A 27,899-nucleotide genomic window follows, 5' to 3' on the forward strand; every position below is an offset into this window, starting at 1 on the left:
AATAATAAAAATACTAAACATAGAGTCACTCGATGCGTAAAAATACATAAATTTTATAATAATTAGTGAAAATTGTATGGAAAAACTACGATTTTACACCATTTTCAGGAGGCTGCCCTAGAGCCCCCGTGGTCCTAGCTGGGGAAGGGTGCTATTATTCAAAAGCTCCATTCATTACCTTTCAAATGAGGGGGGTAGCAAGCCCCCAGCCCCCCCCCCCCTTGCGCAAAACCTCTTCAAAATGAGATACTAAACTAAACATTCCCCGTTTAATACATCTTGCATAGCACGATTGGGTGCTGTCAGGCCCAAACACGACAATACTTTATTTGCCATCAAAAAACACATATCTTCTATTATGATCAATGTGTCATTGTAAATCTCTGCCGTAATTTCCAATGTAGGATTCAAAGTTTCACAACGCACGCGATGCAACACATCCTCAGACATGTCATCCCTATATTTCATCCACAAATCATTCGGATTTGAGGGGAAACATGTCGATATTATAATCGCAAACAGTGTGCGAATTTGATGCGGCGATGAAGATATCACGGAATTCTTGAGCGTATCATCCCAATGCGAATCGTTTTCAAGCAACCGTAATAATTGACACGCCTCACGGTAAGTCGCCCACAGATGTCCATCAACTGTTCGCAATTGTTGAAAAGATGTCGGACCAGGAACATTCACCAATAACAATCTAAGATAATAACATTCATCGTTATTAGGATGTACTGTATATGTACGGCCTATAGCATCTGTGGCAAATACATTTTCATATCCTTCAAATGGTGTTCTTTGTTTACGACGCTGAAAAGACTTTTGACGATGCGTTCCATATCAGCATACAGCGAAGTGCGAGCGAATTGATCAGTTGCACAAATTGACGTGCCGCTCTATCCACAGCGTTGTTTGGGTTGAAATACACTCGTTGTCCATTTTCTAAATGAACTGCCAAATGCAATACAGTGGGATGTCTTTCATGAATTGCAAACGAAAATATGCGCCAAATAGCCTCTTTGCTGCTTACATAGCGACCCATCTGATAGTGAGACACTTCATCATTTGTGTTTGTTACTGCGAACATGGCCATGTCGCTACCTTTGTTAACATATTTACATATGTACTTTATGGGCGAGAACGGCACAATCCAACGATTGTCTACATGAAAATCTTGTCCTTTTATCTTGACATCTACAGATCGTCCGCCGTCCTCAACTGATCGCCGACGATACAATGTGAATAAAAGGGTACACAATTTATGTAGGATAAAATAAATTTTGTTTGTATTTCGACAATTTGATGAAGGAAATTATAATTTTTTGTATTATAAATTTTAACGTAAATGTTAATAAAAAATATATGTCGACGAGCGGGGCGGCGAGAATTCTAATACAATTTATTTTCCACTTATCGAGATCACAATGTAGAATCGCGATAGAGTAGCGTAGGCAGTGTATATGCGAATTTAATATTAATGAAGGTTTGTAACGAAGTGCTTAGAACGAATTGAGTCTCCTGTCCCGTTGTCCATCCTTTTTGTTGAGTGGGTACAGGTGTGGTGAGTTGTGTTGGTGTGGTGTGGTGATGTAAGTGGATGGTGCCATCGGATGTGGTGTATTATGCTGTCTTGCTAGGGTGCGCCAGTTTTTCCCAGGTAGAGTGGGGGGATGCTTAACTCATTTAAACATCCTGGGCCCCCTAGGCGAATATTTTGCCTAGTATTGCGTATGAGTTTTTTATGTTTGCTTATTCAAAGTATACATTTGCTTACTATTGGCGAAGTAGCTGAGGTTCCAGAATATAAGCTGTAAAAAGCGATTTTGGTTTTAATATAAATATGTATTTTATGTAAGTAGTGATGCTTGAGGTAGTAATTTTCTTTTGCGTGTTTTGGCGACTTATTATTATAGTAAAAAAATTGTTTGCTTTTATTTATTTTACTAGCGGTTATATATGTACTATTTCTTATTTTATCGGTTTGGTATACCGGTTGTTTATTGTTCGCCTTTCCTGTATTATCGGCAATTGTATGCATTTTATTTATTCTCGGCTTATGAAGGATAGTAACTCCACGCCTGGCTCAGGTATAGCCAGAATGGGTACTCCTTAGCACTGGAGTTAGAGGGATCTTGCGAGAGAGTGGCCGTGAATGGAGAACGACTTCGACTCGTAGTAGAGAATTCTTCATAATTAATTAATGCTTAGTATAGCTGACTCCCATTAGTAACCAATGTGAGGAGCGCTTATGTAGATGCGAATATGATTCGACCTTTTGGATCATTTTATTATGAGTAATATTTATGTGCGTATGCACTAATTTTGCAAGTAGTAGCCCGCCACCGCTCTAGGATTTGTTCAGAATGGATTTTTTCTCATTTTTGGCGAAAGCCATCCTGCGGGGCCGAAAGTTGTATGAACTTTTAATATAGGGACCGTCAGAGGTAACTCTGACTTTGTTTTTGTACCAATTTGTGGGGTATTAGAAAATTGTGGCTCTATTGGTTGTCGTACGACATACCGGCCATTATTTGATCGAGTAGTTGTGGCTTTAGAGAAGTGCTCACAATACTGATCTTTTATAATTTTGTTTGTTATTCGGGGAAGTTTCCCTATCTCTTAAAATTTCCTTAATTGTGAATTAAGGCATTGATGTGATTTTTTCTCAACTTGAGTTGGTGTGGTGGTAACTAGTTCTGTAACTAGTCCACTTTGTGTTTGGCTATGCAGCGTTTGAGTTTTTTGTGCCTTTAAGCAACATGGTGTCTCTCGGCAATTTTTACAGTTTTGGGTTTTGGGATTTGCTTTTGCAATTAAACCCGTGGTTTTTTAATATGCGCCCTTTTTTGGTGTGATAGGGGATATGTGCTATAATGAAGCATTGTATGGTGTCTTTTATGACAATATAAGCATTTAAATTTGCTTTTGCAATTTGTAAATGTATGCGCATGTGACAGGAAATTTGTGCAAAGTCTTTTTGACCTGACAAAATTATTTCGTTCGCTAACTTTTAAGTTTTTAAACCTCTCGCAAGATTTAAGTTTATGCCTTCTTTTACATAGTTCGCATGACGTATGTTTTCGTTGTTCAGATGTGAACGATTGCGTTTTGTGAAAGTTTTTGCTTAAATTGTTTTTGTTACTAACTTGGGGTCTATTTAAGCTTCCATTTTGATCGTGTTTGTTCTTAGTTTTGATTATTTTTTCTTCTAACCTTTCCGCGATTTCATATTGGGTGGTGAGAAAATCTTTCATTTGTTGCCACATTGGGCACTTTTTTCGTGATGAGAGCGACTGCTCCCATAGAAGTAACGACTTTTCTGGTAATGCTGCGGTGCAAATGTTTACCAGAATTGGGTCCCAGCTGTCTGTGGGAATATTTAGTGTCGATAGAATCGACAAACAATTTGAAATAGTGGATTCTAGTTTGATGAATTCTGCACTTGTTCCTTTCTTAATTTTTGGCAAATTCATTAGTGTCGTTACTTGCTTATCGACCAGTATTCTGTCGTTTTCATATCTAGCTTTTAGAGCTTCCCAAGCCAAATTGAAATTATCGTCATTAAGAGCGAACTGTTTTACTATGACGCCTGCTTGACCTTTGTCTTGTATGGAGGTGATACAATTTTTTGTGCTTTTGATAATTCTGGATGATTGATGTAAACGGCTGTAAACATGTCCCGGAAGGACGGCCATTCTTCATAACCTCCATAGAATGTTTCTGTGTCACATGCGGGCACCTCGAGATGGATGCCTGAACTTGCCTTTTGACTGTCTATTTGTGGCAGCTCTTCTCTACTGTGGAGAGTAGGTGCAATTGTTTTAATGAGCTTTAGTTGATCGGAGATCATAGCTTTTGTTTCTTCGAACTGGTCTAAGCAGTTTTTGTAAGTATCGTAAGCCAATGATTTAAAATTTTGAGGTAGATCTGAATCGTCAGATTCTACTATGGCGTCATAAGCCGCTTGGAGTCGAATCCAAAAATTGTTGAGATTTATATTTTTGATTTCTAGTAAAGATTCCGAGTTTTCGTGAATCGGTGAAGAGGCAAATCTGATGCAGTATCTTGTTAAACTGTCACTTTCTGAAATAAATCTAGCAACCTGTTTTGAGCGTGTAGCTCCAGGTGTACTTTGATTTTTGTTATTGACCATTTTTGTTATATTATAAAAAATATTTATTTGTTATTTTATATATTTATATATAAAATATTTGTCGAAATGAATTAAATTTTTTCGATTTGTAGTATCTAATCGATGCGATATAGTGTAATAAATTGTATACTCTTTTAAATAAAGGAAAGAGTTTTTTCGGATTATATCGGCACAAACGTATATTCTATTAATATCGTTTTGTATTTACTTGCAATGGTATTATTTTATTTATATTTTATTTTGAATTGTTAATTACTATTAAACCGCGGGTGTATATATTACAATATTGGATGTCCGAATATTTTGTATTTAGGTACACCCTAATACTCGGACTTGTATATACATATGTACTTACGCTTTGTGCGATTGAGAGCTCGTTGAAGAGATCAATGCGCTTTTTACATTGGTATTTGTTTGTATGTATTTATAATTATGTTTTTATTCTTAAGCAATTGAGAGCTCGTTAGAGAGATCAATTCGCTTTTTGTATGCAATCCTGCTTGTGTTTGTTTGCCAAAGAACAAGAGGTATTGCCGGATATTTGCCAATTCGGACTTTGAAAAGATATGTATGTATATATGTATGTTTTAATATATGGACATATAGTATATATGTATGTATATGTATGTACGTAAGCTTTAATATATATTTTTCACATTAAAAATTGTTGTCTACATGAGCGTTTTGTATATTTGAGTTTTAAGTTAAAATAAATTTAGCAGCGTTTAGTTATGCGCTAATTTTGACTTTACTTTTTTAGTAAAATATGTAATCAGAATTGTTAATCTGCAGGTATGCTCGCGTGTGCACTTTGTAAATGTATTTGGTATATATTACGTATATAAAGGTACGAAATTTTGCATATATGTATATATGTTTGTTTTTGGTCAGAGGTATTGCTGGAAAGTATGTGCTAATAAACAACTGTTCCTGAGTGTCTCACAAATTTGAGATTATGTCGGCATTCGGAACTATACAATTAATTTGGTATATGTATATCGATATATACATATGTATATTGTACCAAACTGTTTACGTTTTTTATATGTACATACATATATTTAAATAAACTACGACCAAATATTGGCAGATTTTCGGATGGATAATCCACTCCAGCTCTTGTGATCATCTTTATGAACCAGTATTTGTCGATACATCTTTTCGACATCATTGAATACGTATTTGTATAGGACCAGTTCAATGAAGGGCGATAAATCTGGTTGATATCAATTGTCGCCAGGTAGCGTAAGAGAAGAATCATTTAGGAATTACCCGTTGTTGGATATAATCGCGACAACTCGAACTTTTTGTTGTTTTCTTCTCCGGCTTTACTACTGCATGATGTGGCAAGTAGAAAGAGTAATATTTGCCTCTTATGATTTTTTCACATGGGCTTACTTCCTCCATGTGATCTAACTGAAGGTATTCTTCCACGACCCCATCATAAACTTGTTTAAGCTCACCTTTTTTAAGTAGGGTTTTCTCCATACTTAGAAACTGCTGTATTGCAGAGGTCCGAGAGTGACCTAAGGCGAGTGTGTCTGGAAATTGTTGTTTTATTGGTAGTCGTACGACATACCGACCATTATCTGATCGAGTAGTTGTGGCTTTGTAAAAGTCTTCACAATACTGATCTTCAGGTGTTGTAATTGGAATGGGGGGGAGTTCTTCTACCTCCCAAAATTTTCTCAATTGAGAATTGAGGTACTCGTTTGAGATTTCCTCAACTTGAGTTGTCATGGCTGTGACTGGTTCCGCAACTAGTCCACTTAGGACCCATCCGAAAATGGTATTTTGCGCCAGTAGTGTTTCCGAAATTTTTTCAACACCTTCTAATATGATTTGCGGTATAAGGTCGCTGCCTATTAGGATGTCTATCTGAGCTGGCGTGTTGCAGTTGGGATCTGCCAGTGTCAGGTGTGAAATTTTATCCCAATGCTTGCTATTTATTTGATAGCTTGGAAGCATGTTTGTTAGTTGCGGTAAGACAATAGCATTTGCTTGAATGCGCTTATCCGCTTTGGGGGAAATTAGGGTAATGGGGCAGATTTTACTTGAGTTTTGTACTACTCGTCCGCCCATTCCCGTAATTTCATAGTTGGCATGTTTTGTTGGCAGTTTTAGCCTATTTTGTGCCCTAGACGCTATGAATGATCGTTGCGATCCTTGGTCTATTAGGGCTCTTAGTTTGAACAGTTCTCCTCGATGTTCGATGGAGACAACTGCTGTGTGTAGTAGTACTCTACTATGATTTTCGCTGTGTAGCGTTTGAGTTTTTAATGCCTTTGAACAACTTGGTGTTTCTTGGCAATTTTCTTGAGGTTTTGTTTCGGGAGTTGCTGTTGCAACTAAACCCGTGGCTTTTTTTGAAAAAGCGCTGCTATGAGATGTGTTGGGAAAGTTATTGAGATGTAACATAGAATGATGCCTTTTGTGGCAATATACGCAATTAAATTTGCTTTCGCAAGTATTAAGAATGTGTGAGTGGGACAAGCAGTTTGTACAGAGTCTTTTTGACCTGACAAAGTTGTTCCTTTCATTGACATTCAATTTTTTAAATTTCTCGCAAGCTTTTAACTTATGCCCTCCAGAACATAGTTCGCATGACGTGAATTTATTTTGTTCAGATGTGAACGATTGTGTTTTGAAAAAGCTTCTGTTTAAATGCTTGTTGAAGCTTCGATTTAAGTCTTGTTGAACGTTTTTAGTTCTGACTACTTTTTTGTCTACCCTTTCCGCAATTTCGTATTGGGTAGTTAAGAAATCTTTCATCTGCTGCCACGTTGGGCATTTTCTTCTTGATGAGAGCGATTGCTCCCACAAAAGTAATGATTTTTCTGGTAATGCGGCGGTACATATGTTTACCAGAATAGGATCCCAATTGTGAGTGGGAATATTTTGTGTCGATAGAACCGACAAACAATTTGAAACAGTGGATTCTAGTTTCATGAATTCTTCACTGGTTTCTCTTTGAATTTTAGGCAAGTTCATAAGTATCGTTACTTGCTTGTCAACTAAGATTCTTTCATTTTCGTATCTTTGTCTTAAAGCTTCCCAAGCTAAATTAAAATTATCGTCATTCAATGCGAACTGCTTGACTATTACGCCTGCTTGACCTTTAGTTTTGTATCGGAGGTGATACAATTTTTGCGCTTGTGATAATTTTGGATGGTTTATGTACACGGCTGTAAACATGTCCCGGAAGGACGGCCATTGTTCATAACCTCCATGAAATATTTCCGTATCACACGCTGGCACTTTGAGATGAATGCCTGAACTTGCCTCTTGGGCTTGCAATTGAGGTAACTCTACTCTACTGTGGGGAGTAGGTGCAATTGCCTTCATAAGTTTTAATTGATCTGAGATCATTGCTTTTGTGTCTTCATAGCGGTCTAAGCAATTTTCGTATTTGGCGTAAGCCGAAGATTTAAAATTTTCTGGTAGATCTGAATCATCAGTTTCTACTATTGCGTCGTATGCAGCTTGGAGGCGTGTCCAAAAATTGTCAATAGATTTATTTTTTATTTCTAGTACCGATTCAGAGTTGTCCTGAATCGGTGAAGATGCAAATCGAGTGCAGTATTTAATTAAGCTATCACTCTCAGAAATGAATTTAATATACGAAATGTCCTTCCCCCTTTTTTGCTTTGTAGCACCCTGCTTCGAGCGTGTAGCTTCTGCAGGTGTACATGGACTTTTGTCATCCGTAATCATTTTTGGAATTCTTAAGAATTCTGCTTTAGATTCTTTTGAATCTGTGCTCATTCAGAAAATTTGAATTAATAAAATATATATGTATATTTTATTATAATAGAGAATCTGGTACCGAAACTCTTTTTAACAAATAAGAGTTGTTGTTTCCGCACAATTGAAATAGTAAAATATATATGTATGTGACCAAAAGCTCTTTTCAATAAATAAGAGCTGTTATTTCAGTAAAAGGATTTAAAAATGCGTTTATCGCTTTTATTGCTCGCGTTTGTATTACTTTTTTTTTTTTTTTTTTAATATTTTTACGGTTTTATCCGTACGCCCTTGTATCAGCGCGCACTGAATACTAGGTCAATACCCTTTGTACATACGTATGGAGTTTATGTGCATATAGTATGCGTTAAATAAATATGTGCAATTATGCTTGTTCTTGTTTGACAAGGAACAAGAAACTGCCCGGATATCGCCAAAATTGGACTTTCAAGATGTGTATGTACTATGTATGTACAAAGGGAAGTATTAGTTTGAAATATTTAGTTATCTCAACCAATGTTGTTGGATTTTCCGCACCAAAGATATTTTTCGCACCGTTTGTTTATTTTCTCAATATCTCTTTATTAATTGTATCCTATGTTTATAGGTATACACGCATGTGAGAATATAAGGCAGTATGAAGAAATAATTCGCGGTTGTGTACTCGCGCTCAGAAATATGCGCAAAAGCGCTAATGTATAATATATGTATATGTATATGTATATATAGTATATATGTATATGTATCAATTGCAGTTATATAATGTATATAATCCGCTTGAGGATATGTATATATGTATGTTTGTACTTATTCCCTTTTATGCTGTATTCTTCTTGCGATTTTTGCTTACTTTTTGGAAGCAATTCCTCTCACAGCTTAATAAGCTGAAGAGGTATTGTTCGTATAATTGACAAGTGTCCCTCTCACAGTTAATGAACTGGAGCGGTATTGCCAGAATAATTTGAAAATATTGAATTTTTTCTCTGTGGGAATTGTGTGTATTGTATACACGAAGGTAAGTTTAAAAAGCAAGGAATAATTATTTGTTTAGTTAAATATATTTAAAATATATATATATATATATATATATACTGTGGATACATATATACATATATATTATGTACCGTATTGGAATCTACCGGTACTTAAATTTGCCGCCGAATTAGAATTTTTACAAACCGTTTTTATAAACCGGGTTTAATTTCTTTCGGTTCTTTTATATTGACCGTTTGTACATACATATATACATATAATTAATGAAATCAAAAGTGGAATTGATGCACTCACTCTGGTTTTCCTCAAGGAGTTTGGGTTCTGAAATTTGGTGAAAAGTGGTGTGTAGGTGGGATTTCCTTCCTACGCCGGCGTTCCGCTTTCTTGTATATGTTTGTTTACCAAGCAGCTTGTGACATCCAGAAGGAAGCGTCGGAGACCCTGTGAAGATTAGCTTCGGTGCAGCCGACGTTAACGTTTTCTCTTGTTTTATTTGTATTTAGGGTGTTTTATTTATTTATTAGCTTTGAGTCGCGTCCGTATTATTGTATTTATTTTTAAGTTCGCGCCCGAATTTTATTTAGTTTTAGTTTGCACGCACTTTTGGTTAATGTTTTATTTGTTAATTATCACAATTTTGTGCATACATATATGATATGTAGCTTTAGTATGTATGTATATTATTTAACTGCACTATTTTTTGTTACTTTTTCACCACTCTTTTTGTTTCGACATATATAAGTACGCATGTATGCATGTAGATTTATGTACCACTTCGTTTTTTATATATTTTATTCACGGTGTCACTGCACTTTCATATGTAAAATCTTTTTGCTTTTTTGTTGTTGTTTTACATACATATATATATATTTTTTTTTCTAACGTTTCACCAATGTGCCGTTCTTTTTGCCTCGAAGGACCATGTATTTTTCACTAACTCACCGTTTTTACTGTGCACTGCAAATGCTTTTCTATTTTCTCACTCACCTTCACGATCACTACCAAATTTGTTTTGTAAAAAAAAACAAAATGAAATTGGCGAATTGACGAATTGGTTTTAAAATGGGTATACGCGTGTATAGGTATATTGTAGGTATTTTATCAGGATTTTCACAATTTGAATGTTAACGTTATAAAAAGTAATGAGTAAGAAAAATGCTTATAACACTATGCACTGCCGAAAAACTGGAGATTAACTGCCGAAGAAACTGGATGAAGAACTGGAGATTTAACTGCCGAAGAACTCGATATTGATTGCCGAAAAAACTGTAGATTTAACGGCCGAAGAAACTGGATATTAATTGCCGGAAAACTGTAGATTTAACTGCCGAAGAAACTGGATATTAATTGCCGGAAAACTGTAGATGTAACTGCCGAAGAAACTGGATGAAGAACTGGAGATTTAACTGCCGAAGAACTTGATATTGATTGCCAAAAAAACTGTAGATTTAACTGCCGAGAAACTGGATATTAATTGCCGGAAAACTGTAGATTTAACTGCCGAAGAAACTGGATGAAGAACTGGAGATTTAACTGCCGAAGAACTCGATATTGATTGCCGAAAAAACTGTAGATTTAACGGCCGAAGAAACTGGATATTAATTGCCGGAAAACTGTAGATTTTGCCGAAGAAACTGATATGAAGAAAACTTAGAAACTGCCGAAGAAACTGGATTGAAAACTGATATTGATTGCCGGAAAACTGTAGATTTAACTGCCGAAGAAACTGATATTAATTGCCGGAAAACTGGAGATTTCACTGCCGAAGAAACTGGATGAAGAACTGGAGATTTAACTGCCGAAGAACTTGATATGGATTGCCGAAAAACCTGTAGATTTAACGGCCGAAGAAACTGGATATTAATTGAAGAAAACTGGATTTAAAGTCCTTTTGGTCTCCTTTTCTTTTCTTTTGTGTGTGGAAAACTGGTGTAATGGTTGGTGTGAAAAACTGGGATTGCCGGAAAACTGTGATATTTTTGCCGAAAAAACTGGCGATTTAACTTGCCGAAAATTTTTTGATATGGATTGCGAAAAACTGGCGATTTAACTTGCGAAAAAACTTGATATTGAAGAAAACGCTCGTTCGAGGTATTTTTCCCACGCGTGCAAGTCGCGGTTAAAGTCGAAAGCGAAGTGAGTTGCAGTTGTCCTTTTGGTCTCCTTTTCTTTTCTTTTGTGTGTGGAATCAGCTGGTGTGATGTGGTTGGTTGGTGTGTAGGGTGGAATGTAAGCTTTGGTGGTTTGTGACGTGGGTATGATGAAGGTGCGTGTCAATGTTGTGAAGTTGATGTGGTGTGATCGTGTAGTGTGTGTGTGGATGCCTTGGGGAGGATGCTCGCCTAGTTTAATGAATTCTAAACTTGTTCCTTTCTTAATTTTTGGCAAGTTCATTAGTGTCGTTATTTGCTTATCGACCAGTATTCTGTCGTTTTCATATCTAGCTTTTAGAGCTTCCCATGTCAAATTGAAATTGTCGTCATTTAATGCGAATTGATTGACTATTTCGCCTGCTTGACCTTTAGTTTTGTATCTGAGGTGATACAATTTTTGCGCATGTGATAATTGAGGAAGGTTTATGTACGCGACCGTGAACATGTCCCGGAAGGACGGCCATTCTTCATAACCTCCATAGAAGGTTTCTGTGTCACATTCGGGCCTCGAGGTGGATGCCTGAACTAGCCTTTTGACTGTCTATTTGTGGCAGCTCTACTCTACTGTGGGGAGTAGGTGCAGTTGCTTTAATTAGCTTTAATTGATCGGAGATCATAGCTTTTGTTTCTTCGAAATGGTCTAAGCAGTTTTCATATATGGCGTAAGCAGATAATTTAAAATTTTGTGGTAGATCTGAATCGTCAGATTCTACAATGGCGTCATGAGCCGCTAGGAGACGAGTCCAAAATTTTTTAAGATTTTGACTTTTGATTTCTAGTAGCGATTCCGAGTTTTCGTGAACCGGTGAAGATGCAAATATTCTGCAGTATCTTAAAAAACTGTCACTTTCTGAAATAAATTTAGTAACCTGTTTTGAGCGTGTAGCTCCTGCAGGTATATTTTGATTTTTTTCGTTATTAATCATTTTGTATTATTGTATGTTAAAGTTGTTGTAATTGTAAATTTAATTTGTAATTTAATTATTAAATTCGCACTTTTTCTTTATGTGTACTTTTTGTCCTTATGTTGGTATATGGGTACACCCTAATATTTGGACTTGTATGTATGTATGTGCGAACGTAGGTACTTAGGTTTTGTGCAATTGAGAGCTCGTTGAAGAGATTAATGCGTTTTTTACATACATAGGTTTAAACGAATAGAGAGTGCGAAAACGGAATTGAAAAAAATAAGTGCACTTTTATAAGTAAATATGTATGTTTTGCTCTATATGTATGTATAATAAATTGTATATTATTACCCTACAAGAACACTGACAGTCAGCTGAACGTACATTTGACTGTCAGAGCTGAAAGAAATTCAGTCAGCGCGCAGAACAAAGTTTCTATCATTTTCTTAAGGGCTTAGTGAAAAAACTGATGTAAACAGACGCATGCGTATGAGCTTGCATCTCTCTTTAACACACTGGTATTCGGAATTAAATCAGTATATATTTCTACTGCTTACTCTCATGCTTTTTCTTGGTTCATTGCTGACCACAAATCTGTCAAAGCTGAAAATTGTCAATAATGACTGAAAAGCTAACATAGCTGTAATTTGTCATTTATGACTAAATCTTTCAATGATGACACATTTGTTTTTTGTTCAAATTAGTTTTATCTTTATTCATTTATAATCTGAATATTAAAATAACATGTATGTCAAAAATGTTGTAAAAAATTAATATAACTCTATATAATAAAATTAATTACATCAGAATTAAATTCGATATCTTATAAAATTTGAAATTGAAAGATCCTTGTGGCTGGTAAACGGCTATAAAATTGAAATTAATAAAAAATAGTTTTCTATTGCTTTTACATTAAACTTATTTAATTTCTTCTTCTTCTTCGAAGATTTTTAGCTTACATAATGCTTGTTTTTCTCCTCTTCCATCAAAATTGAAATACTCTTGTAGGCGGTCTGCAAATATATATTTGAAAGAGTTTTCAATTTTGTCCGATGTCCCTTTAAGTTTGTGGACATAACTGATCTGTAAAATAATAATATATAAATGTAAATAGTATCTTTTAAGATGTTGATATTTTAAATAATGTTTTTTACCATAGATTGTGCGAACTCGGGTTCCTCTAACATTTCTTCCACTTCCAAACATTCCTCAAAGTTTTGAATAGGTAAAAGGCTTGCTACCTAGTTGAGAGCCTCGTCTTTTTCCTCTAATATAATATAGTAAACTGTTGATTTAATCACAAATCATAAATCACTTAAACAACGCGCGAAATATAATAATTCGATTTAGAATTCACTGAATTAATGCGTAACACTTCTCGCTTGTGGCAAGAATAACAGTAAACATTTTTTTGCGCAACATTTTATAAACGTACATACCAGAGAATTGCAAAACTCACTTTTCCTTGAATCAGCTCATACGCAAAAGTTTCTATTCAAGTCCAATCACTGAGCGAAGCACAGCGTTGAGTAAAAATCAGCTCATGTTGCCGAATCGCTCATTCGCGTACAATGTGAGCCTTCGGTCTGAAATGCTTTGCTCACGTTTGCTCACTTCACGAAATATTTAGCTCATGCTCGCTCACTTCACGAAATGTTTAGCTCACTTTCGCTCAGTGATTGGAATTGAATAGAAACTTTTGCGTATGAGCTGATTTAAGGAAAAAGTGAGTTTTGCAGTTCTCTGGTATGTATATTGTTTTTGTATGCTTTGTTCGCGATCAGCTTATGTGTCACATGCATTGCACTAAGAATTTGGTACACAACTTATATTTTAGTATGTATTTGTCATCCCGTCGATATGGAGCAAGAAGATATTTTAGAAAAAATACGTACAAACGCCTACACATTGTCAGCCCGACATAAGGGAAGGAGCCATGTTTGGAATATATTATCTGAAATTATTAAAGAGGACGGCACTATTTGGAATGGATTTATATACTGCCAATCCTGTAACAATATTTTAAAATATTTGCCAAAAAATTGTTCAAATTTAAACAGACATATGTAATTGCTGCAAATCGCTTAAGGAGACGGCGCTTTTATTCAAGCACAGTGAGTTCATTCATATGCGTTGAGTTTGCTCATACCCATTGAGTTTGCTCATAGGCGTTGAGTTTGCTCTTTTGTGTTTTTGTTTTCATTCAACACGATCATTGTTGAGCCGAATGAGCGAACGCCTGAGTAGAGCTGTTTCAACACGAGCGTGAATAAACTCAGCAAGCAAACGAATTTACCGCAATTGAGCTGAATTTAGCTCAGTAGCGAAAACATTCACGAATGCCATTTTGAGCGCTTGAGCCGAATGGGCTGATAGTTCGGGTATTGATCGTGCATGAACATTTTTGCGCTCAACGGAAGCCGTTCTCTGGTACATATGTACATATATGGAATTGTATGTATCTCTTTTTACAGGGTTGCTTTTCTGCATACAGATCAGTGTTGATAAACGATGTTTAGTGTTGAAAAGTGTTTATTTAAAAAAAATCAACATTGACAGTCATTTTAAATTTCATTTTACTGTCAATGATGACAGTGTTGAATAATTAAGTTATTTCATTCTTACATATAAGCAATATCATTCATAGGTTTCTCTTTTTAACATAAGCATTGACAGTCATTTGAGTGTCATTTTTTCGTCAGCTCTGACATAAAAAATGTGCGTGTATTAGTGAAACGATCAGCACTTTCTTGTAGGGTAGCTAAATATGCTTATATATGTGTACATATGTTTGTATTTTTTGCAAGTCTTGCTTCGTTTTTTGTTTATGTTACTCGTATAATATTGATTTAGTTTGTGCCTTTGCTTACTTAATTTATGCAATCCTGCTTATTGCTTTATTAAACATAAGAGGTATTGCCGGAAAATATTGCAAGTAAATACTAATTTTTGGATTCTTTCTGTTTTTGTTAAATAGTTGAGTTTGAATACGCACAGGTAAGCTCAACATATAGGCATTTAATTTTTTATAAATATTTCGATTGTTGTTGGTAACCGCTTTGTTGCGCAATTAAAACGGATTTTAAGTTGCAGATTTTGTATTAGCATATAAAAGCGTCTTTTTCTATACATATATGCATATTATTAAGTATAAAAAATTGACTAAATATGCTCACTTGGTTACATCAAGGGCTTTGTAGTTGTATATATGTATGTTTGTATGTATGTGCTCCTCTCCGCACCGTTTCCAGCTAATTTGTCTGTTCGCCTTGTTCCAATTCCTGTGCTCCAGCTGGCTAACTCCTCGTGCTGTTGTTTTGTTGTATGTATGTACTACTTGTATATTTGTTTCAATGTTCGCGCCCGTTTGTTTCGTTTTATTGGTGATTTAGCTTTTCGCGCCCGATTTATGTTTTGTGCTTAGGTTTCGTGCGTTTTTGTTTGTTGAAATTGTTTTCTTTATTTTGTTCTCCCGTGTAATTTGTTTTTGTTTTTGTCACTTTTTGACTCTTTTGTCTATCGTGAATCTTTATATGTATATTTACATAAAAACACTGCACTGCTCTGCAATTTCGTTTGTTTGTTTTATTTTATTTTATTTTATTTTATTTTTTTGTTTGAATTCGCGCCCGCTTGTTTCTGTTGGTTTTATTGGTTTTGTGTTGTAAACTTTTTTAATTTTTGGTTTTGTAAATTTATGTTTTATGTCGCAGTTTTGGTTTTTTTTTGTTTTCGTTCCACTGCACTTTTTTGTTTTTTTTATTTTTTTTTGTCTTTTTTGTTGTAAATAAGTATACAAAATTTAATTTTCCTTTCGCATGTGTACATATATATATATGTATATATGCAGGTGCTTTTTTTCTGTTTGGAACACTTTTCGTTTTTTAATCTTAGCACACTATGCTCTGTTCGGTTTGTTGCTTTTTTATTGTTTGTTTCATTTTTTTTTTTTTTGCTTTTTACTGTCACGCACTTAAGTTTGTATTGTATGTATTCTTTTCCTCAGCACTTTTTGATCCCATTCTACGCTTTTCGTAACACAAAATTTTATTTGATTGTTTATTTTTCCAAAGATCAGCATCAATGTACTATTTTTAACTATACGTGAACACTTTTTGAACTCACTGTATGTATTAACATATATTTACACCCCTATTCTGTGCTTTTGACAAATTAATAAAATATTGACAATTAACTCAAATATTTAACAAGCGAGAAATATTTTGGTATTCTGTGGCAATCTTGATAAAAGTAAAAGCTTCAATTCGTAAAGCTTTCCCCACACGTATGGTGAAAAAATAATGTAAATAGAAAACAGCTGATTTCTATTCAAATTATTCATTAAAATGGACAATTCTGCAACGTAAGTTTCCAAATTTTAATTATTAACAAAATTTATAATTTAACTTTTATTTTATAGTAAACCCAAGCACGATAGAGCTACGCACCTGCTGTAAAATGGAAAGAGGTAACATTTTAGTTTATTTTTCGTTTATTTATTATATTGTGTTAATTTATAGACGTTAGGCGTTTGGAAAAGCCAACTGCGCACTCGAGCAAGGCGGTTGAAAATGACTCAAAGGCTCACAGGTGGAGGTCCAAGTTCCAAGCCGATGACGGACTTCGAAGAAATGGCTTTGTCGACATTTGGCTCGGCCGCTGTAGATGGGATGCAAAATGTGCAAAGCCTAGGTTTAACGCCAATTTGGCAAACAGATGAATGCGCAATTTCATCACCCACGGGTAGTCCTCACCAATTATGCAGTCAGGTAGATGCAAGCCCAAATCCCGAACACCATACAGCAAGTCCATCGTCACCATCTACGTCTCCTAGCTTGGAAAACCAGGTAAGTTTTCATTATGATATAATTACAAAATACATATACATATGTATAAATTTTTTTGCAATTTCTGATTACGTTTTTTTCTTTTAAGGATGCTTCAACTTCGGTGCTATCACGAAGTGCACGAAACAAGCTTATCAGCACTTTGATAGCTGATATTCCAAAAAGGAATGCTGCTGAGGAAGAGAGGCGACGGGAGCATCGGGAAATGATGCAGGCCATTCAAGGCCTAACTAGTTCTATAACAGAACTTATAAAATCGTTTACTAGTAATAAAAAATAATATCTAAAGTTTAATTAAAATTGAAATAACGTATGTGTAATATTTTTATTTAATTAATATTTATTGAATTAATTAAGTTTGGTTTTTTGTTTTATAATAGAATAAAAAAAATGGAATGGAAATTGCAATTTGTTTTCTTTTAACAAAAAGGATAAATAAATAAACAAATAATGGAAGTAAGTAGTGTATTTCGAAAGTCGAATTGTGAGAACATTTATATACTTATGTACATAAGTATATGGATTGGCTTCTGTATATATGTATATAACTAAAGAGTTGATATATATCTTGATCTTGTTCTTTCACCTTCGCGCATGTACTGTGAAGAGTTATAATCATTAATTGGAGAATCAAAGTCTTCTGCAACCCCGTCATCTATTTCGTTGAACGTAATGCCTGCTTTCGTCATTATATTATGCAATATAACGCAAGTACTAACAAACAAAGCGGAAGTTTCGTGTGAATAATGTAGAACTCGGTGCTTCAACAAACATCTGAAGCGAGATTTTAAAACACCAAATGCTCTCTCTATGCAGTTTCTTGCAGAACCATGTAATTTGTTGTATTTTTGCTCTTTATGGGTATTAGGTGTTCCCACTGGTGTTAAAAGCCACGGTTCTAGAGGATAACCTTGATCGCCAAGAAGCCAAGATTCCCTCCGTTGTTGCTCAGACGTATTAGTATGCTGACGAATGAGCTGTTCTCGTAGGTCAGAAGTTGCCCAAATTCCAGAGTCATGTGTTGCACCCGGAAATTTAGCATTTACAAATGTAAAACATAATCGGTGATCGCAAACCTAAAAAACGATACATTCAAAAATTGCATTGGCATATATGTATGTATGTATGTGCATGCAAAAACAAAACTTACTGCTTCAACATTGATACTGTAGAATCCTTTTCTATTTAAATATAAATTAAGAGGACGTTCGACATTATTTGATGGTGGAGCAATGATAGCAATATGCGTGCAGTCAATTTGATGGTGGAGCAATGATAGCAATATGCGTGCAGTCAATTGCTCCTATGGTGCTTTTTATTCCAAATTTTCTAAAAAATCTGGAATATATGTATTTCAAATAAATTAGCATATTATTATTTGTATTACAATAATACTTGCCCCGTTTTTATAAAAGTTTCTTCCTCTATTGAACTGGGAAACTTTATTTCTCCTCCCTTCACCTTCACAATAAGTTTTGCTACAGCTCGCACACTTCTCGAAAGGGATGACTGACTCATGGGCAAGTTGACGTTGTTACCTACACATTTCTGATATGAGCCGTGTCCAAAGAAGTTCAAAGCTGCTAGAACCCTTACAGTTAAAGGTAGTGACGTTTTCTGATTATCATGTGGGGCCAGTTCATCAATTAGGCGGGGGGAAATTTCACGAGTTAATCTAAAATTTTGCACAAAGATATTCTCGCTCAAAGAAAATGGATTGCTATCGTCGCGTAAACTTTTTAAATGCCGCGAGCGATTCCTATTCTCACAATTTTCATCTTCGTTTAACAATAATAACAAAAGTAAAATATCTTCCATTTTCACAACAAGATGCACAATCAGATATTTAATTGATAACCATCACTGCTGTCAAGAGCATTTGACATCTTAACAACTTATAAAGAAAAGAGCTTTTTATTTCAGACACAGAATACCAAATGCTTGATAAATGTAAAACTTTGACAAATTAGAAATATGTTGAATTTCTCAAGTGCACAGAATAGGGGTTTTAGTGTGTCAGAAACTGGTTACTTTTTATTACAGCACTCTTGGTCATATATATGTACGTATGTACGTATGTACGTATGTGAGTATTTATGTTTTTTTTTTTGTTTTTATTAACACTGTTTTTGTCACCAAACTTTGTTCTGTTTTATTTTTTCTTTTTTAGATTTTTACTTTAAAATCCAATAGTGCCTTTCTGTAAGGCTCGAAGGACTATGATTAAAAGTGAACCCAATGTAATGGGAAGCACACATCACACATCGTTGATTAAAATAAAACTTCCATATCTCGATTTGGTATATTTACACTTTATTTAATTTATTGTAAATTACGTATGTCGGTACAGTATGTTGCTTTACAGAAGTAAACCGAATATTAAAAAAACTACGGATGCCGATGTTTAATTGATGTGAGTACCCAAAAGATTTTATCACGCAGGCTCGTCGTATTACGTTAATATCGACTTGACCGTAGCGCGCAGGATCTATGCATTTCGGAGCGAAAGGTGTTTTGCGAATTTTAATGTGCGAACGTTGATCTGCGGCTGGAATGTAACGAAGTGAAGCCTGCTTTCCCATTGCCCATCCTTTTTGTTGAGTGGGTTGGCGTTGTGCTATAGTGTCATCAGCTGTCGTGAATTGCACTGTAGCATTAGGATGCGCCAGTTTTACCGGGTAGAGGGGGTGGATGCTTAACTCATTTAAACAATTTGAAACAGTAGATTGAAGCTTTATGAATTCTTCACTTGTTTCTTTCTGAATCTTTGGTAAATTCATTAATATCAGCACTTGTTTGTCGACCAATATTCTCTCGTTTTCGTAAGTGCTTTTAGAGCTTCCCAAGCACAGTTGAAATTTTCGTCATTGAGAGCGAACTGTTTGACTATTACGTCTGCTTGACCTTTGATTTGGAACTGAGGTGATACAATTTCTGCGCTTGTGATAATTTAGGACGGTTTATGTACACGGCTGTAAACATGTCCCGGAAAGACGGCCACTGTTCACAACCACCATTAAATATATCTGTGTTGCATACTGGCACTTTAAGATGAATACCTGAACTTGCCTCTTGGGCTTGTCTTTGTGGCAGCTCTACTCTCGGTTGTGGAGTAGGTGCAATTGATTTGATTAGTTCTATCTGATCAGAGATCATGGCTTTTGTCTCTTCGTATTAGTCTAAGCAATTTTCGTATTTTGAGCAAGCCGAGGATTTAAAATTTTCTGGTATATTTGAGTCGTCAGATTCTACGATTGCGTCATATGCCGCTTGGAGACGTGTCCAGAAGTTGTCAAGATTTTTTTTTAATTTCTGATACCGATTCAGAATTATCTTGAATCGGTGAAGATGAGAATCGAGTGCAGTATTGAATTAAACTGTCACTCTCAGAAATAAATTTGGTGTATCAAATATCTTTTACCCTTTTTTGTTTTGTAGCACCTTGCTTTGAGTGTGTAGCTTCTGCAGGTGTACACGGACTTTTTTCATCTGAAATCACCTTTGGAACTTTTAGCAACTGAGTTGCTTTCGATTCCTTTGAGTCTGAGCTCATTTAAAAGATGTATAGAATAAACCAAAAATGGCTTAGTGAAAACTAGATTTGTAGATGTACTATATAAGATGTAGTTTCGTATATAAAAGTTGAATAGAAGACCCTTTGTATGTAAGATTTTCAAAAAAATAAATAAAACCAATGGCTTTTTAATAAACCGCGATTTCACAAATATTTTTGTATATATACATATACATATATGTATGTTTAGAAAAGAACTCTTTTGAATAAAATAAGAGTTTTGAACGAGATTGATATAACGATAATGCTTTACGCATTTGATAATATGTGTAATCGCGAACTCTTTTAAGTTAATAAGAGTTTTCAAATAAAATAAATAATTAATCACTTAAATTTGATTTAATTATTTATTTATGACAGGAAATATTTTATATATTTTATTTTTCTGTTTATAATTCTTTTATATATATTTTATGTCCAAATGTCCTATAGGGTATACCTATAGGTGGATATTTTATTTATTATGTTATAATGAGCGCTCGTTTTAGAGTTCACTGCACTTTGTACATATGCATGTATGTACATATGTATTACGCTTTGGTTTTTTACACAATCCTGCTTGTTTTTGTTAGCCAAACCCCAATGTGGACTTTGAAGCAGTGAGCGTATCTGCATATGGTGGTCATATACTTAGCACACATCACTCTACCTAAATGCAAACGATGTTTTCTTCGTAATGTTACAAAATTCAAAGGTGCCACTTTGTCTGGGCATGATCAAGGCGCCAAGCTAAGATATCGCAAAGTTTCGTCGCTTTGTTTTAGCTACTGTCGTAAATAGAAGGATTATTTAACGATCAGCAGCTTTTGTGAGTGGACACATACATAGTGTATTTAGCACACTTCTTAGACTGTCAAAGTTTTTTAAAGTTTTAAGGAATATTTATTTTAGAATACAAAAAATGTTGTTGGTGCGAGATTATTTAATATTATATAAAAACTGTGGTTTTGAATTAAATTTAAATTTACTGATTAGATATGGCTAGAGGTTTGTGTAGCACGGAAGAAAAGCGGGCTATAATTGTGAAGTTAAGAAATGAAGGGCAGTCGGTAACTCAGAGTGCAAAAACGCTTTGGTATTCAAGAAAGCTCATTTATAACGCAATTAAACATTTTGACGAATTTGGGACAGTTAAATCCGCGGTGCGAGCTCCAAGGCCTCGCAAAACCACCTCCAAAGAAGAAAATCTAATTCGTTGGATTTCAAAAAACGACCCATTCAAGAGCTCTAAATAAATTAAAACCGAAGTTTATGCAGTATACGGAATAGAGGTTTCATCTAAAATGATCAGACATCGTTTGAATGAAGGCGGACTGCGTGGATGCATTTCACAGAAGAAACCGTTTGTTTCTAAGAAGAACTTGCAAGCACGCCTTTCATTCGCTCGAGCCCACATCAACAACCTACTTTCTTTTTGGAAGAACGTTCTTTGAAGTGATGAATCTAAGTTTTGTAGATTTGGATCTGACGGTAAACGTTACGTCTGGCGCCCCAGTAACCAGCAGCACAATTCTAGGTATACACAAAAACCAGTGAAACATGGAGGAGGAAATATTATGGTGTGGGCGGCCTTTTCTTGGCACGGTGTTGGACCTATCGTTAGGATAACGTCAAAATTGGATCAATTTTTTACAAGAACATGTTAACAGAACACATGATTCCATTTGTCGACGACCATATTCCTCTAAGGTGGCACTTGATGCATGATAATGACCCCAAATATACTTCGCGTTTGGTGAAAAATTTCTTGGAGGAGCAATGCGTTCCCATTCTGCAATGGCCAGCTCAGTCACCTGATCTCAATCCAATTGAGAATTTATGGAGTGAAGTTGAGAGAAGGATTGAGGGCAAAAAACCCAAAAATTTAGAAGAATTGTGGCAGAACATCAAAAGTGCATGGTTGAATATTCCTGTGGAATAATGTAGAAGTTTGGTGGAGAGTTTGCCTAAAATATGTTCTGAAGTGATCAAAAATAAGGGTTTTCCAACGAAATATTGAAGTAAAATTTGGTTCGGAGCGGATTGCCAAAGTTTTTGTAAGTAAACCTGAAATTCGCTAAGTATGTGTCCAACGTAGTAATCATTTATTCTTACTTTTTTTTGTAGGTTTTGATTACATCGTCCTTTATGTTATTATTTAAGTTAATCTATCTGTGAAATATGAATATATGTGAAAATATTTAAGTTTTTAGTAAATAAATGAATTTTATGGAACATTTTTTCTTAAAAGTACGAGTGTGCTAAGTATAAATAACAAATATTTAAGTATGTTATAAAACGTTTTATGTTATATAATATTTATTATTGTCTTTAAGTTGTATTCGATGTCGACAGGGTATATTTTTAGAGGATTTTGTGTATATGTGTATGCGCCCGTATGTATATATATACATACATATATATAAACGCATACATGTATGTAAGTTAATACCACCAGTTCATATTGCATGAACATATCTTATATTTGTCAGTCAATGACAGTCATGACACTTACGACCCATATGGTTCGTCACAAGTGGATTGTATATGTAGTTTAGAACGAAATATGAAACATTGTACTGTGCTAATACGGTCCGCCTTAAGTGGTCCCAAAATGTAATTCATAGATTGTAAGATGAATCTTTCCACTTGTAACATATGTCCTATCTCAAGTGGATTGTAGATATACATACTTCCCAGAATGTAAGATTAATATTTGTATCTAGGCTTAAGCAAAATATTGTACATATTTAAGAAAACGAGGAAGTTGACCACAGGGAGTTGCCCACGAAATAAAAGCAAAAATTAATTTGTATGTTCATGGCACGAAGAAACCACGAAAAGAGATTTAACCAACCTCAGGTAATTTTCGCAAATTGACTTGTTAGTAAGTATATAATTTGTACAACTGCGCCGCATATGGATATGTATGTATGTATATATGTTCGCAGTGAGAAGAGGTCGCGAAAAGAAAATTTAATTATATTCTGATTTTAGAATGTATAGTATATGTATATTATATGTACTATATGTATATATTTTGAAATATGTATATTAATGAGAGTATGGTTGAACTAGTAAAAGAGCAAGTTATTATATGTACATATGTAATTTATTTACACTTTTATTTGCGCACATGCTTTTGGTCTTTTTTTTTTGCTTGTGATTGCCGTAGGTTATCTTAAGCACTACAGTACAGTACAGTACAGTACCAAACTGCTTTATTAGCGGGTTTTCGGTTTTTACCGGAAAATAAACCGAAAACAGTTTGGTAAAGGTTTTCATTACTTTTTCGACCGGAATTTTGGTCAGACTGCAAATTTAATTTTTTTTATATTATACCCTACATATATGTATATAATATAATAGTTGAAAGGAAACCATGCAACTCACTTTGCTTTCCGCCAGGGGCTTTTGGGGATAATATGAGTTTACGTATGTATCTGAATGTGTGGGCCTTGTGCGTGTCCTTCTTTTTCATGTTTTCCCAGTCCTTTTGTAGCTGGCGTTGTAGTTGTGCTTGTATTTTTTGTATGACTTTTTTTTCTTTTGTTTGTAGGTTATATGTCACTTCACTATCACTTTATATACATGTATATGTATAGTATATCGGAGGTGTAAATTATTCTTTTACTCAGCTCTCCCGCTCTTCACTGCACTTTTTGTTACCCCACTTTTTTAGTTTTTCGTTTTTTTTTTTTGCTTGTGGGTTATATTTCAAACCACTATATCTTTGCATACATATATGTAATGTATAGTATGTGTATATTATTTTTAACACTGCACTTTCGTCATTACACTTTGTTTTAGTTTTTGTAACAGCACTCATATGCACAAGTAATGTAGTTTATTCTTATTATTTTCCTTTTTTCCTGAGTATGTAGATATACACATACATATGTACATATGTACAGTTACGGACACAGGTTTTGCTTTGAAACAATGGTATAATTTTTTCGAAATTTTTCATTTATGTAGTAACTTTTCCGCATAATAACAAAGGCAATAATATGTACTTTTAAAAAAAGAGGAAAATATAGCATTGTCAAGTTTTACAGTTAACTGTGATTTAAAAAGTGTAAATAGCGTGCCTCATGCTGAGTGACAAAATAATAGAATCAATAGCGAAATGGATTCATAAACGAAAAACATTGAATTTAAAAAGCGTTATAAGTAGTTTTCAATTATGAATTTATTTAAAAAAAATGGGTCGAGCAAAACATTGTTCAGAGGAGGAAAGATTGCAAATATATAGAATATGTCTCAAAAATGTGTGTTTGTTGCCTTAAAATTTCCGGAAAATGATTGAAAAACAGGCCGATCTCTGCAAAATTGCTGCGGAAGTCGATCGAAATATTGCAATATTGTCGATGCGCGATCCGTTTAAGGCCTCTGCAGCCAATTAATAAGAACTATATGCAAAAATTTCTTCAAGAACAGTAAGAAGATAACTTGTGGAGAAATGGAAATGGAAATTGCTTTTTCAACTTGGTTCCGAAAGGTGACAATGCTGAGAAAACGGCATAGATGCAATCGTATTCGGTTGGTAAACGATACATTAATTAGGGCAGAGCTGAAAATTAAAAAAAAATGGTTCGACATTTTATGGTCTGAATGTAAAATTAATATGATTGGAAATGATAGTTGGGTGTGAGTCCGCAACCAAAAAAAACAAAGAAATGTGCGTCCGCTACACGACTAGGTCCTTCAAACCCCGTGGCGACAATATAAGGGTTTAGCATTGTTTCTTATATTGTGTTTCGGGACAAATTTTTTGGATGCAAGAAAACATAGACCGCCATTTATACGTTAAAGTTTTAGATAGGGTCATACTCCCAAATGCTGAATGGAATTCGCCTTGCATTTTAGCAATTCCAACAAGAGAGCGATCCGAAACATACATCGGGTCTGGCCAAAAATTAGTTTTCAGATCATGGTGTTAGGGTTATGGCTTGGCCAGAGCGATTAGCAGATCTGAATCCAATCAAAAACTTACAGGAAAATTATTAAGGAAAAAATTGCACCCTTTAAACCGAAAATTAAAACAGAATTCTGAGAGATGGTACAAAGGTCTGGTATTCTGTTCCACAGAACACTTTCGGTAGCCTAATTAGGTCTATGCCTAGAAGATGTGTATCTGTACTAGACGAAACAGATTAAATTACAATGTACTAACAATTTTTTCTATTAGTTCCCCTAAAAAATATTTTTTTTTAATATAAACAATTTTGATTTTCTTTTTTTGTCCTTCGAATTTTTGAAATATATTTTTTACCTTCGTTTTTGTAATATTTATGAATTGTTTTTTTCCAATATTTTTACTTTTATCAATAGCACTTGATATGAAGTAAATAATATAAATGTAACTTAGTTGAATTTAAATAAAATTCATATTTTTTTTAGATCGAAAAATTAGTACCATAGTTGATTATATTTTACTGTCCGTAACTGTATATATATTTTTTTTTGTTTTTTTCCAATATGTTGCCACCAACGGGTTTTGTTTAAAGTATGTCACCACTGTTATTTTCCCACAATTTTTTTTAACTGTTTTAATATGTCACCACCGTTGTTTTTTCACAATTTTTAACACTTTTTTGTATATATCCACCAACGATTTTTTTTTTTTTGCTTTAACTGTTTGTTTTAAATGTGTAATTTCATCACCGTTGTCTTTCCACAATTTTTAACACTTTTTATTTTTTTTGTTTTCATATATCCACCAAAGTTGTTTTTGTTTTTTTCTCTGAAAAACGAATTAAAAGCGGGATAGAAGCTTATAGCTGACTGATGGTACGTATATGCGCTCGGATCGTAAAAGAAAGAGAGGTGGGTGCCGTCCGCCTGTCCCGTGTGTTTGATGATGATGCGGTGTGCATGATGCCGACGTGTTGAGTATGGGGTGTGTAGTGTGGGATGAAAAGATGGTGCGCATAATGCCGATGTGTTGTATATCATCAAAAGACACTCTTGCCCTTACAACAGTAGTGTGGACAACCCACTAAAAAAACATCTCAATAACGAAACATAGCATTGATGAATTGCCCTGCAAAACTACCGATTAAGTATTACATCGCAGACTATAACGTCTCAGGGATTTTCGAACTGGTTTTGGTTTTGAATAACCTTAGCGGCCCAGTGCTTAACATGGTTCCACAGCTGCTTTGACCGCAGCATTTTCTGAAAAAAGAAATGTTCGGCATTCTCTTTTCCATAACTACAAGATGAGCATATCACTCCTGCGGCTTCGTGAGACACCGTACGGAAGGCACTGGCAACTCTAAGTGCACTTAACCGAAGTAAGGACCATTAGCCCACACTGGTGCTGCATACATGACTATTGACTGAGTCACTTTTGCCAATAATAGCCTTCGGCTCTGACTTGGCGCGCCTGTATTAGCCATTATTCGACTTAAGGCCGTGTTAACTCGCGCCGCTTTTTCGCAAGCCTTCTCTATGTATGTTTTGTACAAGTAGTTCATCCTCGTATCAATTATTACGCCTAAGTATTTTAGGAATGACTGTGACGTTATTTTATGCTCGTCAATATCCAAGGTGAGGACTTCCATTTTCTTCCTGCTAGATATGAGCACTGCTTCAGTTTTCTGCTATGCCAGTTGAAGTTTCGCTGTTGTTAGCCATCTCTTTATTTTTTGTGCAATATTGCTGCACAATTGGTGCAGTTCTTTTGCCACGATTGTCACCGCTATATCATCCGCATACCCTATTATTTCCACTTCCTTTGGTGTTGGAAGTCGAAGGATTCCATAATAGAGGATGTTCCATAGGAGTGAGCCTAGCACCGATCCTTGTGGTACTCCACCAGTAACTGCATATCGCTTTACCCCTTCATCCGCATCATACAGCAGTACTTATGATACGCAGAAGGAACATTGGCGTTTAACGAGCCTCTAGTGCTTTCATTTACTTCTTCAAGGTGTTTTTCTACCCGATCACTTATTATCCGTTCGAGGATTTTACCCATAGTATCGATCATACCCAGGGGCCTGTATGAACTTAGGTCTCCTGTCGGCTTGTTTGGTTTGGGTAGCAGAACCAAAGTCCGTGAAATATTTGGGTTTGATTTTGATGGCAGTTTTTAAAGCCCTATTTGGAATGCCATCCAAACCTGGTGCTTTTGCGTTACCAAAACGTTCCGAAGCTTTTACGATTTCATCGTCATCCACTATCAGAAAAACCGAGTCTCTACTATCTCCTTAAGTAGTATAGGGCAGGTCGACATTTGTCCTTTGTCACCTGTAATTTTTGTCATTACCGCTTTATAGACTCCATCCCATGGATTTTCTTCTGCTTTATCGAGGAGTTCTTTAAAGCACGCAGCCATGCTTTTCTTGATTGCTGCTCTCAGTTCTTTCCGTCTTGCTTTAAACGTTTCGCGTAGTCGCTTAAATTCCAAGGTTCCTCTACATCTTTGGTATCTCCGCCGGATTTTGTTGCAGTCACTTCCTAAAACAGCAATTTCACCAATACACTAGCTTTCGGCGGCGGTTGTATTTTTTCCTTACTATAGCAGCATCGCAAGCT

At 35.1% G+C, this 27,899-nt stretch overlaps 2 protein-coding genes across 2 annotated transcripts in view; one reads left to right on the plus strand and one right to left on the minus strand.

Moving 5' to 3' along the window:
- Window positions 1-27,899, minus strand: part of LOC126764053 (uncharacterized) — a 917,515-nt gene that overhangs the window by 22,076 nt on the left and 867,540 nt on the right. The gene's annotated exons all lie outside the window — the stretch shown is intronic.
- On the plus strand, window positions 16,450-17,135 carry LOC126764227 (uncharacterized). The gene is made up of 2 exons (XM_050482028.1): window positions 16,450-16,801; window positions 16,890-17,135. The coding sequence occupies exons 1-2, from the start codon at window positions 16,526-16,528 to the stop codon at window positions 17,079-17,081; spliced, it is 468 nt and encodes a 155-aa protein (XP_050337985.1). The 5' UTR covers window positions 16,450-16,525; the 3' UTR covers window positions 17,082-17,135.

This window comes from Bactrocera neohumeralis, unplaced genomic scaffold (assembly GCF_024586455.1).
Source record: "Bactrocera neohumeralis isolate Rockhampton unplaced genomic scaffold, APGP_CSIRO_Bneo_wtdbg2-racon-allhic-juicebox.fasta_v2 cluster09, whole genome shotgun sequence".
NCBI classification, from domain to species: Eukaryota; Metazoa; Arthropoda; class Insecta; order Diptera; family Tephritidae; genus Bactrocera; species Bactrocera neohumeralis.

Excerpts from the sequence above, each read along its gene's own strand:
- LOC126764227 (XM_050482028.1), top strand. The coding sequence starts at position 16,526 with ATGACTCAAAGGCTCACAGGTGGAGGTCCAAGTTCCAAGCCGATGACG. Across the intron at positions 16,802-16,889 it reads CTCCTAGCTTGGAAAACCAG|GATGCTTCAACTTCGGTGCT; the intron begins GTAAGTTTTCAT and ends TTTTCTTTTAAG.